Source organism: Pseudoliparis swirei, chromosome 4, assembly GCF_029220125.1.
Source record: "Pseudoliparis swirei isolate HS2019 ecotype Mariana Trench chromosome 4, NWPU_hadal_v1, whole genome shotgun sequence".
In the NCBI taxonomy this organism is placed as follows: Eukaryota; Metazoa; Chordata; class Actinopteri; order Perciformes; family Liparidae; genus Pseudoliparis; species Pseudoliparis swirei.
In genome coordinates, this window is record NC_079391.1 from 16,251,396 (window position 1) to 16,265,216 (window position 13,821).

Here is a 13,821-nt window from a genome sequence, read left to right on the forward strand (position 1 = left end):
AAATAATTGACGACGCACAAAGGTTCCGCATTTTTTACTTCGAGTCATATCTAGCTGTGACACCACCCGCTTCGGGCATCATCCTTTAACTGGTCTGTAATCAGTTCAACAGTTAGTTGCTGTATATATGTCAGTCATAAGAATCCCTGTAAAGCAACACAGTAACTGATTGGGGGTCGGTTTTGTGTTGAGTGGACGAGGACGGACCCATTCTCTATTTTTTCCTGGATTTAGTCTGTCAGGCTCTTTTGCGTGACGCTGCTGCTGCTTCGACAACGTGTCCATATAGGAAATGCAGTCAGAAATGGTCGGGTGAATGTTGAGCTAACGACGTTTGGGTATTGATCCAGGCACAGCTTTAGTTTGCAAAAAGAGGAGGCATTCCTTGACCGGAAGTGTTGCCTGAAACGCCAATCCCGGGGTACAAATCAATATGTATCATCAATTATAGAAAAAAATAAAGTACATGGTTAGTTTTCATGTTTTTATTTATTTATTGTTTTGTTTGTTTTTGTTATTTTATCTAGTATTATTTGGTGATAGGGCAAGAAGGCAGTCACCCTGATCCACACTCCATTCCAGTTGGAGGCGGTAATGCACCAGACAGTTGTTTGACAACCGCCAATAAACCCAGAAGAAGAAGAAAGGCCAACTGTGTCCGGCGGTGACAAACTCAACAGCCTGCTGCTGTTTACACGAACCAGTCGAGGAGGTTGGATCCATTGTTACCAGGTATGTTATCTCACAATGTGTCCGAATCCCCCACATAGCTGCTTGTAAGTGTGGCGTTCTGTGTAGGAAGCACCCATCGTGGCAGCGTTGATGCTACTTTAATTTGGGATGGTTTTACTTCAGCTAACCGCTGTTTTACAAGGTAGTGTTGGCTAACAAGCTTAGTTAGCTATCGTTATAATGTGATGCTATTGGTAGCTCGGCTGTAAACCTTAGACCTGTTGCTCGCCGTCCCAAACACCGAATGCTCCATATGTGGAGAGAGTGCGAGTGCAATCACTGGCACCGACAACTCACTGGCACTCAGTGGCACATCCCCCTAGCGACACTGGCACTCAGTGGCACTTGCCGGCACTCAGCGACAACTCAGCGGCAACTCTGTGGCAAGTGCCGCTAGGTGCCTGTACAGCGACGACTCAGTGGCGTGTTTGCGACGAGTCGCCGGCATGCACTCAAGTGGCACGACAGATCAGCTGCCGTTAATCAGTTTTATGATCATAGAATGGAGGAGCTCCTGTTTTTTTTATTTACACTTACACTCATAGATAGATAGATAGATGGATACTTTATTAATCCCGAGGGAAATTTAGGTCATCCCGTAGCTTATACACTTAACTCACAAACATACATACACAAATCACAGTAGAAAAACAATACACATAGAGAGAACATGTTCACAGGGAGTAGGTTGTATACAGATATTATACAGATATTACAGTGTGTGCAAAGTGATATAAATAGTACAGTCTGTGCAATGGGCTAGTATAGAGTAAAAAGATTAAAAAGATGGACAGTGGGATGGAAAAATAAAGAGCTGAGAAGAGGAGGGGAGACCGAGGTAGACTTATGCAGAGACCATCATATGTATAATGTACCCGCCTTTTTAAAATAATAATAATAAATTTTGTGATATACATGCCTAAAAGGCGCCTAATATTTCTAGACTGAAATAATATTGGCATTATAATTATTATAACTGAGGATTTTTGTTGTTGCCTATTTTGTGGTGCCCCCTCAGGACTTGGTGCCCCACGCGCAGCGCGTAGTGCCCCACGCGCAGCGCGTAGTGCGCGTTATGGGAGCGGCGGCGCTGTACACAAGTGCCATATATATATATTAATGTTATGTTCGGTCGCTTTGGCGGTGCTATATTTTGATAGTTATTGAGTGTGTAGGAGTTGAGGAGAAGTAGTTAATTAAGGATAGCGCCGTTTAGCATGCGAATGCTCATCGCGAGCGAGCGTTTTAGCACCAGTGGCATCAGTAACCTGCCTGAGAATTACATTGTTCCATGAATGATTAGATAGTTACATGTTGTGTCCCCTGACAGATATAAACAGTAGTATGTAATCGCATAAGTACTTATATACATAAAACATGTACATACGTACATATAAACAGGTTTCCTGGTGGAAGTCACGTGTCAGTGCCTTCATCTCCGGCCTTGTCCGTCACCATGGACACATTGTCACATGACATGAAAGCGCTTTGGTTCTGTGACGTCGCTAGTGACGACACGGAGCACCGAACCAGAGTCTATAAGTAGAAGTGATTTCCAGCAAAGCAGCAGGGATTTGTGAATCCCACAGGAGAGGTTGGCGTTAGGCGATTCAGAATCGCCTACACGGGAGGAGCGATTCATAGGCGAGTATGATTATGAATCGCCTACCTCCCCAACGGGGTGGGACGGTTTGGTGAGAATCACCTCGTGTGATTACTCCTACACCCCATCCCGGGGTGGGTTTGGTTCTGTGGGATTCACAAATGGGGCCCTATTTAACCCCTTAGTTTAGTTTAGTTTAGTTTATTTCGATCAGCAAAACTTGGTGCCCTACGCGCAGCGCGTAGTGCGCGTTATGGGAGCGGCGGCGCTGGAGACGATCAACAACAGACGGCTGTTTAGTTTAATAAAAGAACAAAGACGTGCTATAGAGAAAATTACAGGCTGGCGGGCCAATTTTTTTTGTCATGCGATCTACCAATACTACGCCGCGATCGACGTATTGAGCACCCCTAAACCGCAGCTACTCCATTCTATGATCATGAAAGTGATTTCTTCCGCTGTACGGGCACTTTAATGGAGCTTGCCACTGAGTCGTCGCAGACTCGTCACTGTGGCACCTTTTGACTAGTTGCGGCATTTGCTGGCAAGTGCTGGCAAGTGCCACTGAGTGCCAGTGTCGCTAGGGAATCTCGCCCCTACTGCATATGTGACCAACAAATATCCCTTTTCTCTTTCGTTAACTCACAGGACGACGAGTCACCTAAACTACAGGCTTCCTCCTCAGCGGACTCCACCTCCACCATGACTGCTGCTGTGAGAGGTCAACGCCAAATGTTTTGATTCCATGTCCATATTTACATTTCATCACAGTGCCGACACGTCGGCCTTGTACGGCTACTTCTTGTTTCAGGCTGTTAGTCGTCCGCGCGTTTCCAGTCTGTCTGCTGTTTTTCAGCCATAATACACACAATGTGACTTATGTTCGTTTTTATACGCAGGGAACTTGTTTATGCTCCTCCTGCTTTTTAAAAGCCAATTATCTCCGTTGTGTAATCTCCAGTGTTTTAAATTTGAACTAAACACAAGCAGCTGTCCAGCTGTGTTGCCAGTTTGAGTTAAAACAAGAACTAACTGATCCATTACGAGTCTGACCGGTTCGCAGTACTTAGTTGACACAATAGGCACATTTAGTTGGGTACCATTACCCAGCCCCACATGCTGCTAGAGAGCTTGTGTGGCTACACCCTTCACATCTATTTGATAGCTTGAAGTCCTTGAAATCAACCGTTACAAGACATTTAGGTGCAATTTGTGAACCTGGCTTTATTTCTTTTCACTTAGGCGTGGCCATTGTACCGGTCCGAGGGGCTGGCGATGGCATGGAAACTGAAAAACCGCCTGCTACCATTCTGGAGGCAAACGCAGACACGTTGCCACCAGGTCCGTTGGCAATTCCTCTCCTGAAGGTGGCGAGCCCTAAACGTAGCCCCAAATCCACTCGGCCTGCTCCCCCTGCGGCTCTGCAGCCTCTCGGGGTGCTCCACCTGGGCAAGGTGAGTCGAGAGGCTTGCACCGAGGTGGAAGCTGTGAGGATCATCGTCCCCCGTTCCGCCATTAGCCGGCACACCCGCACTGGACCGGTCGAAGGCAAAGGGGAGGCTGGGCACCAGGCGGACGGGCATGCCTGTGCCCCGCTGCCTCTGGTGGAGGACTGGAGAGGACAGCTGGAGAAACTGCAGAACTCTGAACGCAGGCTGCTGCAGGACAAGGAAGGTCTGTCCAATCAGCTCCGTGTGCAGACCGAGGTAAGGCCCCAAATACAGCAGACGCATTCTGTTTAGATGTCGCTTTGCACAGACGGGTTCAATGCTGTTTACACGTTTCAAAAAGATGCAGGAAGTATCGATATATGTGAAACGGTACAGGGATCGGTAACATTATCAATACATTTCAATGTTTAATGACGAATTCCTTACGTTTATAATTCCGCATAGTTCTTACAATATAAGAATGCTCCTTTTTTGTCTTGCGATTATTGTTTTATCCTTTCAGCGATGCAGCACTTTAAGTGAATATAAAGGGGAAATAAATGTATCCGGCTGTGAAAAAGGAATTTGTTTATTTTTATCTGCCAGGTAAACCGTGAGCTTAAAAAGCTGCTGGTGGCGTCTGTGGGCGATGACCTTCAGTACCACTTTGAGCGTCTGTCGCGGGAGAAGAATCATCTGATTCTGGAGAACGAGGCTCTCGGCCGGAGCCTGGCACACACCGCAGAGCAGCTGGAGCGAATGAGTATCCAGTGTGACGTTTGGAGGAGCAAGTTCCTCGCCAGCAGGTTCGACATAAACAAAATCAAATTAGAAATTACAAATGGAACGTTCCCCCTCGTCCTGCAAGCATATGTCAGGGGCATTCTTCTATGAGGAACAATAAGGGATGACTAATAACGTTATGGCGCTCAGTAAACACGACATCCATGTTGTCTGTTCAGAGTCATGGCAGAGGAGTTGACGAATGCCAGAGCTGCTCTCCAGAGACAGACCAGAGAGGCACAAGGAGCCATTCAAGACCTGCTGTTGGAGAGAGAAGAGTTCTCCAGCGACATGGTGCTCACCCACAGGTAACGTGCAGTATATTCATAATGACTAAATTATGGGAATAATTCGTTATACTAGCTTGCATTTTAAAAATCCTGCTGATGAAAAGACAGGACACACACTAGTGTAGTGTTGCCTGACTTAATGGCATTTCCTTTTATTGTCTGTCTTTTAAGAAAGTAAGCATTCTCTTGATGCCTGGTGTATTTTTTATTATTTTTTAAAGGCAATTGAAACATGTGTTAAATACATAGATTTGCTGTATACAGACCCACATATATTTTAATAGGTTTTCGTCACTTGACGGAAACAATTGGATGGCTTTTTAGTAGGAACACTATACCAACACCTTTACATGGAATTAAATATATTATGCTTCATTAAGTAAACATTTATGATTTATATTCTATCAGCTCCATAGTTTTTATTTGCACTCACAAGATTGCAGACAGTACTCATAGAGTAGAGGTTGTTTTAAGTCCATGGAGGCTAGACATACTTTGATTTTGAAATATTTGTCACATGACATTTTCATTTTACTGAATGAAAAAGTAAAAAAATAAATAAAATTAGATAATGAGAAAATAGACTGTTAATTTTTGCACTTTTACCACACTCTAGTTAACTTAAGCTGACTGAATTAAGTAATTGACCATTTATAGCAAATTAATATACAAAGCCACAGATGCTCAAGTTGGTTCCTGTTGTCAGATCTCTGGAGCAGCTCCTGGTTTCTCTGCAGTGGGGCAGACAGCAGACGTACTACCCCAGTGCACAGCCCCTTAGCACAGGAGAGATGGCAGCAGCCAATCACAAACTAGCAGACGCCATCAACTCCCACCTGTTGGGCAGCAGCAGCGTGGTGGTAAAGAGCAGCACTGCAACGGCGGAGCTGCTCTGCACCACTCCGGCTGAGAAGATGGCTGAGAAGGTACGTACTCCATACCCTTGTGGAAATCTGACCATTCATTTAACAATCGTTGATAACGTCAACAATTTTGCTTGCCTGTGTTCTGTCCCAGGTGCTGAAGATTTTAGACCCAATTTCCTGTTTGGAAATCAAGGCAGACCCTCCACTCAGCGACTCCGCCCCCTCGAGCTTCCTCGGCAGTAAGAAGAGCATCGGCAGGTTTCACCCGTATACCCGCTACGAAAACATCACTTTCAACTGCTGTGAGCGCTGTACTGGAGACATCCTGGTGATGTAGCGGGGTCAAAGGGCAGCAAACACGCACCAATCCAACCTCAGAGGTTACTTCAAATGACCGATATTCGGACAGGAGTCTACTCTGGAGGATATTGCCGCTGTGTGTCAAGTGACTTGGCTGCTCAAAGAGTCCTTTGTGCCACACATCGAATGTTCACAATTTCAAATTGTATCAACCTGCTGTTTATTTTGATCTTTAACTTTAAAAAAAACGAGAAAAGAAAATGTAGTTTGTTTGTTTGTTCAGGGATCGTGACATCATTGCAGCCTTGTGTAAACTATTGAAAGGGCTATTTATGGCCGGGATGCGAGGTCAAAGTGTTGGGTCAGTATTACATGGTGAACAGACAGTTAGGGTGTCTGCTTACTCTTACTTGAATATAAGACTGGTGTGTTTAGATTCTTTACATAATCCCTTAAGTCAATGAGCCCCAGGCGTGAGAGAGCAGCCTGTCCCTCCCAGGAAGTTAAGAAACTGATGAAGAGCTCATTGAACAGTCGGGGTGCCTCTCGTACAGGTCGCCCAGATTTCATAGTATGATGGTGCCGTTGTTTTAAAAACACTATATTGATGTATTTTATATATCATGCTCCAAAAGCATCGTCATATAGACTATCTTGGAAGCGGTTTGAAGGTACTACAATAGAGTTATGGTACACAAATGACAACACATCTGGTTATTTGCAAAGAGTTTAACATTTGATTTGTTTCCCTTGAATTGTCATTTTGGATGTTCTTTTTGGTAATTTATGTCAATACTTTGTCTTTAGTTAAACCACGCTGTATATTTGGCTTATTTTCTGGATGGAAAAGTGTTCAATGATGTTTACGGCATATGAAATCACACCATAAAAATATTTATACATCTTGTTTTCTATGTCAGACTGAAATAAAGACGAAAGTAGTTTCTACCTTTTTTAATGTCTTGTTCTTAATAAGCAGTCGGTAAGCACCGTGATTACCTGTTACAACACTTTAATGTCCTTATTATCCAGTTACAATTTCTGTTGCCTTTACTCATCGTCCCCCCACAGCTTGCTTTTGCCTGCACCTTTTCTTCCCTCTACGTGGCTCTTAAAAGACGTCCGTACTCTGGTTGCCGCTGGTTTGTTTTCCCGGTCTCCGGGCAGTCCAGCCACTCTGCCTCTCCCACTGAACCCAGACTCTTTAGGGAATCTGGTAAGACTTTGGCCATCATTTTTAAAAGTCCGCTCGCTGTTTCTTTCTCTCTCTCTCAGAGGTCTGTCGCCATCCTGTCTGGGTCTGTGGTTTGTGACGACCCTCCCTCCGTTGTTGGCCATTTCTTTCTGCGTCTGTTGGTGGAAGCCATCATACTTCCTCTTGGGCACAAACTTCAACGCCTCCTCCCATTTCCCTGTCTCCTTGAGAGTGAGCATGATGCGGATCATCTGGTCCAGAGTCAGATTTTTTGCTCCCACCTCCCAGTGGAGGAACTCGTCTAGGGGTAAACGGGCCGTAGCCAGGTTCAGACGCTTAGCATTGGCCAGCGACAGGCCGGACTGGTTCGACCGGTCCACCAGAGCGCCAATGATGTAGACCTTGGAGTGGTCATACGTGCGGAGAACGTTGGGGGAGTCCGCAGTGAGGTACACGAGCCGTTCCCGAGGGAACCGGTCCACATGCTGCTGGTCAGTGCTGGTGACCAACAGGCGCTCCCAGGCCTCGGCGCCGTATCGCTTGACCAGCTCGCTCCTGTAGGCGCTGTCCGTCTGCAGGTTGCAAAAGTGGAGGTGATAAGGCTCTGTGGCACGTCGATTCCACCCTTCCACCTCCAACAGCTGGTTTACGGCGTTGTCCAACTCCCGCCTGGTCATGTTTGACTCGTAGCTCATGTCCAACACCAGTGGCTGGCCGAACAGCATGGCTTGGGCACTCCTCCAGGCCAGGTGCTTGTCCAGGGAGCGCCCCCAGAACTGGAGGAACAGTGTGTTTTTAAGTCCCTTCTCGTCCTCGCAATCGTTGTCCTGTATTCTCCTCTGCTCCAGCGAGGCGTCCCTCTCCGTCTTCTTCAGCTGCTGCTTCGCCTTACGGGACCTTTTGTGGCCCTCCTTGATGGCCAGGTACTTCAGGTACTTCTTCCTGGAGGACTTGGTGGTGAGCTTGGCCAGCGTCTGGAGCTCTTCATCGGCCATCTCTTGTGGCACAAGCTTCCCAGCTTGCTGCCACATCGCAACCAGATCTCGAGTGGCCTCCAGGGAAGAACTGCCCTCTGAATCACCACCTGGTTCTTTGAGGTTTTCACCATCTTCATCATCGCTGGCTTCCTCAGCACGTTGCGGCCTCTCTTCTGATGCTGCTTGGGCTCTCATCACAGATTTCCATTTGTCCAGATCTAGTGTCTGATTTTCCTCGAGGTTATCTCTTTTTGGCTCGAGAGCATCCTTCCACACCGGGTTCCCAGTCCGGAAGTGACCAGCAGAAACGTGTGGCCGGTGACGACCCGCGCTGCGGACCAAGAGAGAAGTTCCGACTAGCCTCTTGGCGACACACGGCGCCAAGCAGAGGCCTCTCCAGAGTTCATAAATACCATGGGAAGTGAAGAGCCGGAACATCGCGATGCAATATATTAAACTGCAGCGAGTTATTAAAGTCTTTAAAAAAATAGTTTGCTGGACTCTCACTCTGTCTTTGACAATGTAAACGGAACCAACCGTATCGTTAGCATCTCGAGTCTCACATGTTGTTCCGTCCACCTGTGCTCGCGACGTTCACGCTTGTCCAAAACCAAGAGAAGGTCACGTTGTTCAAACGGTGTCACACTATAACGTGTCGTAGTGAAACAACACAGATTGTGTTGCTCTTCCTGTTTCTCTCAATAACGTTGGCTGCTGATATATAGACATGTCAACCAACACCGTGTGACTACTGCTCGCTGCTGCTGCTGTAATGATCCACGACGGGTCGATGTGAATTATAACAATCATTTCCACACTGCTTATCCTTTTGACATGGTTTCCGGCCGGATTGGTTTTCACGGTGCCGTCCAGCATTTATGACGCAATTTCCTCTTCTTGTCACAATAAGGGAAGCTAACTTTTTTTTAGCCTTCAAGATGAGTTTGTTTTTGCCCAAATTAGAGTGCAAAAAAGACATAGATGAAGTCATCAAAAGCGTAGTGGAGAAGGTCGTAGTTTTGAGGTTTGGGAGAGACGAGGACTCTGTTTGTCTGCAGCTCGATGAGATCGTAAGTAGGATCTTTGATGCAGAACATCAGATGGCTGCTCAGTCTGAATGCCATGACTATTTAACGTTTGTAAATGTGTCCCGTTTCTGTCCCTCCAGCTGTCAAAAACTGCCCACGACTTGAGCAACATGGCATCCATCTACATCATTGACGTGGATAAATCTCACATCTACACAAGATACTTTGACATCAGCTACATCCCCTGCATTGTTTTCTTTTTCAACGGGCAGCACATGAAAGTGGATTACGGGTGAGTGAACGGTGGTTAATGCTGCTGAGGTTGTGATTGTCTGGTGCATATTTACGTCTGAGTCTCCTCGTCAAACTGTTTAACCTAAAGGGCGGACATTGACGATTTCCAGCTTCAATTAAGATGCAGATTATTGTTCAGCCTGGTAATCGTTGACAGTCTGCAGAGCCCGTTGACATCTTCAAATGTATTGTTTTGCAAACCACCCACAATATTCAATTAATAAATTTGTAAAATAACTGAATTGTTTTTTAACCTAAACGGTGTATTTATAATCAACAAGGTTGTAGTTTAATTGTCTGTAGTAGTGGTAAAAGCAATCACATCTCCCTCTCAGTCCACATCACAAAGCTCTTGTGAAGCTGGTTTTACATATTTACCACAACTACAAAAGATGCACACGCTGTAATAAATAAAAAAAAGAGTCATACTGACCTTATTTTCTCCCTCAGCTCTCCAGATCACACCAAGTTTGTCGGCAGCTTCAAGAACAAACAAGATTTCATGGACCTGATCGAGGTCATCTACAGAGGGGCCATGCGAGGGAAGATGATTGTCCAGAGTCCGATAGATCCTCGAAATATGACCAAATATGATCTCCTCTACCATGGGATTTAAACTCGTCATCGCACTCGTCGACCCTATGATCATATAAGAACTGAAACTTTAATATTCAAGCAACCGTCTGAATAAGTTTTGATATTAAAGGGTTCCATGTGCATTTTTATAAAGAAGGCAAATGACATACAAAAGTAAGTTGGAAAGACTGAAATCTATACTATGTTAGACTTAAACCTTAAGAAATGACAAGGGCACACAATACAATGACATTTATTAACTGTGGTTCAAGAATTACAAAATAATTGTAAATGTTCCATTATTTTTTCTGCGATCTTCCTTTCTCATGTTCTCCATGTCTCATGTTTAATAGAGAAGATGTGCGTTTTGATGAAATAGGATCTTCTAATTTTTTGTATCTATCCTTATTTATTTTATTTGTGGCTTATTAAAATGCAGTTGTGATGTTTCCCATGGAAAAAAGCTCTATCAGAAGTGAGATACACATTATTTATCCAATGTACATGCTCTGTTTAAAAAAAATAAACTTTTATGTTTTATCTTTCGGCATTAATCACAACCCTAAGAACATCAACTGAGTGTAACTTCTGGATAATAAAGAAAATAAATCCATATTTGAATTTACGGTAAAATAAGTCATCATTACACCAAATCTGAAGCTGTGCTGATTTAAAATAGTTGTCTTTGGTTGGTGGCCCATATTCGTGCTTGGCTAATGAATATGGTAATTTATCTTTCAATGGAAACATTGTGAATAAATCATATACCGCTTTACCGTGATAAACAATTTAAGTGAAGTTTTCAATTAAATGAGAAAATACACAGTACTTTTCAATTTGCAAGAATTTGATTCACACAAGATTAAAAAAACATTAGCTTATTTTATATATAGTGTTTCTTTTTTATTAAATTATCAAATTGCATGCTATATCTTGATATAACTCTTTATCGAAGGTATTAAATTATTATATCTTGATCGTTTTGCCCATATTGGCCAGCCCTTGCCTATACGATCTACATGCTCATCTTCATTTAACCCTTGTGTTGCCTTAGGGTCATTTTGACCCGAATCAATATTACACCCTCCCCCCGCCTTAGGATTAATTTGACCCCATTCAATGTTTAATGTCGGTGTTCTTTCGGTAGTCAACAAACAAACATAAAGTGCCTCACACTTAAACTTGGAAAACAATATTAATTCTAATAATTTTCTGGAGGTTTTAATTGCTGGCGTCAAATTGAACCCAAAGGGTAAAATATGTTAGTAAATATAAAGGTAACAGGAGGGTGAAACATTGAATCGGGTCAAAATGACCCAAAGGCGGGGTTGAGGGTGTAATATTGATTCGGGTCAAAATGACCCTAAGGCAACACAAGGGTTAAGCTCTTCGTCTAATTCACTCTCCATCCCTTTGAATCAGAAGGCGCTCTTCCCCGTTTAGAGTTGACTCCACGCTGTCTCGTTCCCTTTCTGCCACTAGAGGCAGCGTCGATGTCTGATGCTTTGTGGACGTTTCACCCTAAAGTTCGCGGATGACACCACCCTCATTGGGCTCATCTCTGGTGGGGACGAGACCGCCTACAGGTGGGAGACTGACCACCTGGTGACCTGGTGCAGCCAGAACAACCTGGAGCTCAACGCTCTAAAGACAGTGGAGATGGTTGTGGATTTCAGGAGGAATGCAGCCCCACCCGCCCCTCTCATCCTGTGTGACTCCCCCATCGACGCTGTGGAGTCCTTCCGCTTCCTGGGCTCCATCATCACCCAGGACCTCAAGTGGGAGCTGAACATCGGCTCCATCACCAAGAAGGCCCAGCAGAGGATGTTCTTCCTGAGGCAGCTGAGGAAATTCAACCTGCCAGGGAGAATGATGGTACAATTCTACACGGCCATCGTTGAGTCCATCATCTGCTCCTCCATCACCGTCTGGCACCCTGCAGCCACAGCCAAAGACAAGTGCAGGCTGCAGAGCATCATCCGCTCGGCCGAGAGGGTTATTGGCTGCAATCTGCCTTCCCTCCAGGTCCTGTTCACTTCTAGGTCACTGAAGCGGGCCAGAAAGATTGTCGCTGACCCCTCCCACCCTGGACACTCCCTGTTCGAGTCCCTCCCCTCTGGGAGGAGGCTGCGGTCCATCAGGACAAAGACCTCCCGCCACACCAAAAGTTTTTTCCCGTCGGCAGTCGGGCTCATCAATGGAGCCCGGGTCCCCCACTGACTGACTCCGTCACCCCCAGGACTACCTCCTCTTCTTCCACCTTCCTCTCTCCTCCTTCTTCCTGCTCCTTCCTCTTCCTCCTCCTCCTTCTTCTTCCTCCTACTCCTCCTTCTTCTTCCCTCCTGGAGGCCTCCTCCACACACGTCACTTTAACATGCACTTTAACTTGAGGCCTCCTCCACACACATGCCACTTTATTTACATGCACTTTAACTTAAACACTTAAACACACGCCACGTGTAACATACACTTTTAACTAAAACACACCACTTGAAGCACACACCCAAACACTTTCACATTATTTGTTGTCTTTCTGTCGTGTTGATTGTTGTTTGTTTGTCATGTCCAAATGTTGCACCTTCCGCCAAAAAAAATTCCTCGTTTGTGTAAACATTCCTGGCAATAAAACTGTTTCTGATTCTGATTCTGATTCTGATTCTGATTTAATCCCGACTGCAGAGTTGGACCTGTAAAGAAAGTAAGGAGTGATGGCTCACCTCTGTCCATTTGTCTTCTGTCTCAGTGTTTTGTGTTTGTTGTACTTTCTTGGAATAAAGACAGAATGCCATTCGACAAATACACAAACCTACCTCTGGCTGCAGATTCCTCTTGAAACCCTAAAACTGAAGGATGTGTTTTCATCTCCAGCACCATGGAACATACAGGCATGAGTTATTTTTTGCTCCTACATTGATTTTACAATCAACTTTACCTGCAGCCTGTCTTGCTGCTTTACTCTCAGCTCCAGGCCGATGGGCGCTGTGCATCTTGTATTTGTAACCCAGTTTCGCGATGGGCGTGCCCAAAACAATTCTCTCATAACATAAAGGTACCTCCAGTTTATCACAAACATGAAAAATCTCGAGATACATGCTTTACCCCGGACAGGAAGGGTATTAAAAGTGTCTTGGAGTGAAAACAGATGATGGAGTGATGAGAGACACAATGATGCTTTATACAATGGAGATACTTAGGTAGGTATAAGCACCTCAAATTCGTACTCAAGTACAGACCTTGAGTAACTGTAGTGTGCTACGTTCCACCACTTCTAATAACCCTTTTATTGCCCACACACGCACTGGTTATATAAAGGTGAACCTATCTTTAATTGAGTATTTATATCAGCCAATCAGGGGCGGGACGACACCTATATCAAAGAGTAGCCTATCTATATTTAAAACAATGCATTTACGAGTTTAACCGGCAGGGGAGTCTCATAAATAGGTGCACAAATGTGTAGCGATCCACAAACAGATGCAGTGCGATCCACAAATAAATACATAATTCCACAAACAAATAGACAAATCCACATAGAAATGCATAAACATATTTGTGATATTTCTTTTACATTTATATAAATCGTAATTTCTTTCCGTGTGCTTTCAAACATATTTGTGAATCTTTCTGCGTGCATTTGTGGATTATATATTTGTGAATTGTTCTTTGCGCATTTGTGAATCTTCGTGTTTTCATTTGTGAGTCTCTCTGTGTGCATTTGCAATTATTGAGACTGATCTGACCTCATAA

General features: G+C 44.7%; 3 protein-coding genes across 3 annotated transcripts; 2 read left to right on the top strand and 1 right to left on the bottom strand.

The window, feature by feature from the left end:
• The first annotated feature begins 458 nt into the window (after positions 1-458).
• blzf1 (basic leucine zipper nuclear factor 1) lies at positions 459-6,957 on the top strand. The gene is made up of 7 exons (XM_056412238.1): positions 459-732; positions 2,984-3,056; positions 3,578-4,041; positions 4,372-4,571; positions 4,728-4,856; positions 5,545-5,764; positions 5,856-6,957. The coding sequence occupies exons 2-7, from the start codon at positions 3,038-3,040 to the stop codon at positions 6,039-6,041; spliced, it is 1,218 nt and encodes a 405-aa protein (XP_056268213.1). The 5' UTR covers positions 459-732; positions 2,984-3,037; the 3' UTR covers positions 6,042-6,957.
• Positions 6,944-8,867, bottom strand: trmt10c (tRNA methyltransferase 10C, mitochondrial RNase P subunit). The gene has a single exon (XM_056412237.1). It carries the CDS (start codon positions 8,612-8,614, stop codon positions 7,055-7,057), a length of 1,560 nt encoding a protein of 519 aa, XP_056268212.1. The 5' UTR covers positions 8,615-8,867; the 3' UTR covers positions 6,944-7,054.
• Positions 8,868-9,039: 172 nt separating this feature from the next.
• On the top strand, positions 9,040-10,614 carry txnl4b (thioredoxin-like 4B). The gene is made up of 3 exons (XM_056412245.1): positions 9,040-9,246; positions 9,345-9,496; positions 9,949-10,614. Exons 1-3 carry the CDS (start codon positions 9,055-9,057, stop codon positions 10,112-10,114), a joined length of 510 nt encoding a protein of 169 aa, XP_056268220.1. The 5' UTR covers positions 9,040-9,054; the 3' UTR covers positions 10,115-10,614.
• Positions 10,615-13,821: the final 3,207 nt, after the last annotated feature.

Bases quoted from the DNA above. Each gene is read 5' to 3' on its own strand.
- txnl4b (XM_056412245.1), top strand. From the start codon at position 9,055: ATGACGCAATTTCCTCTTCTTGTCACAATAAGGGAAGCTAACTTTTTT. The intron at 9,247-9,344 runs GTAAGTAGGATC...CTGTCCCTCCAG, and splicing joins GTCTGCAGCTCGATGAGATC to CTGTCAAAAACTGCCCACGA. The intron at 9,497-9,948 runs GTGAGTGAACGG...TTTCTCCCTCAG, and splicing joins CACATGAAAGTGGATTACGG to CTCTCCAGATCACACCAAGT.
- blzf1 (XM_056412238.1), top strand. The intron at 4,572-4,727 runs GTTCGACATAAA...TTGTCTGTTCAG, and splicing joins AGCAAGTTCCTCGCCAGCAG to AGTCATGGCAGAGGAGTTGA. The intron at 4,857-5,544 runs GTAACGTGCAGT...TCCTGTTGTCAG, and splicing joins GACATGGTGCTCACCCACAG to ATCTCTGGAGCAGCTCCTGG.
- trmt10c (XM_056412237.1), bottom strand. From the start codon at position 8,614: ATGTTCCGGCTCTTCACTTCCCATGGTATTTATGAACTCTGGAGAGGC.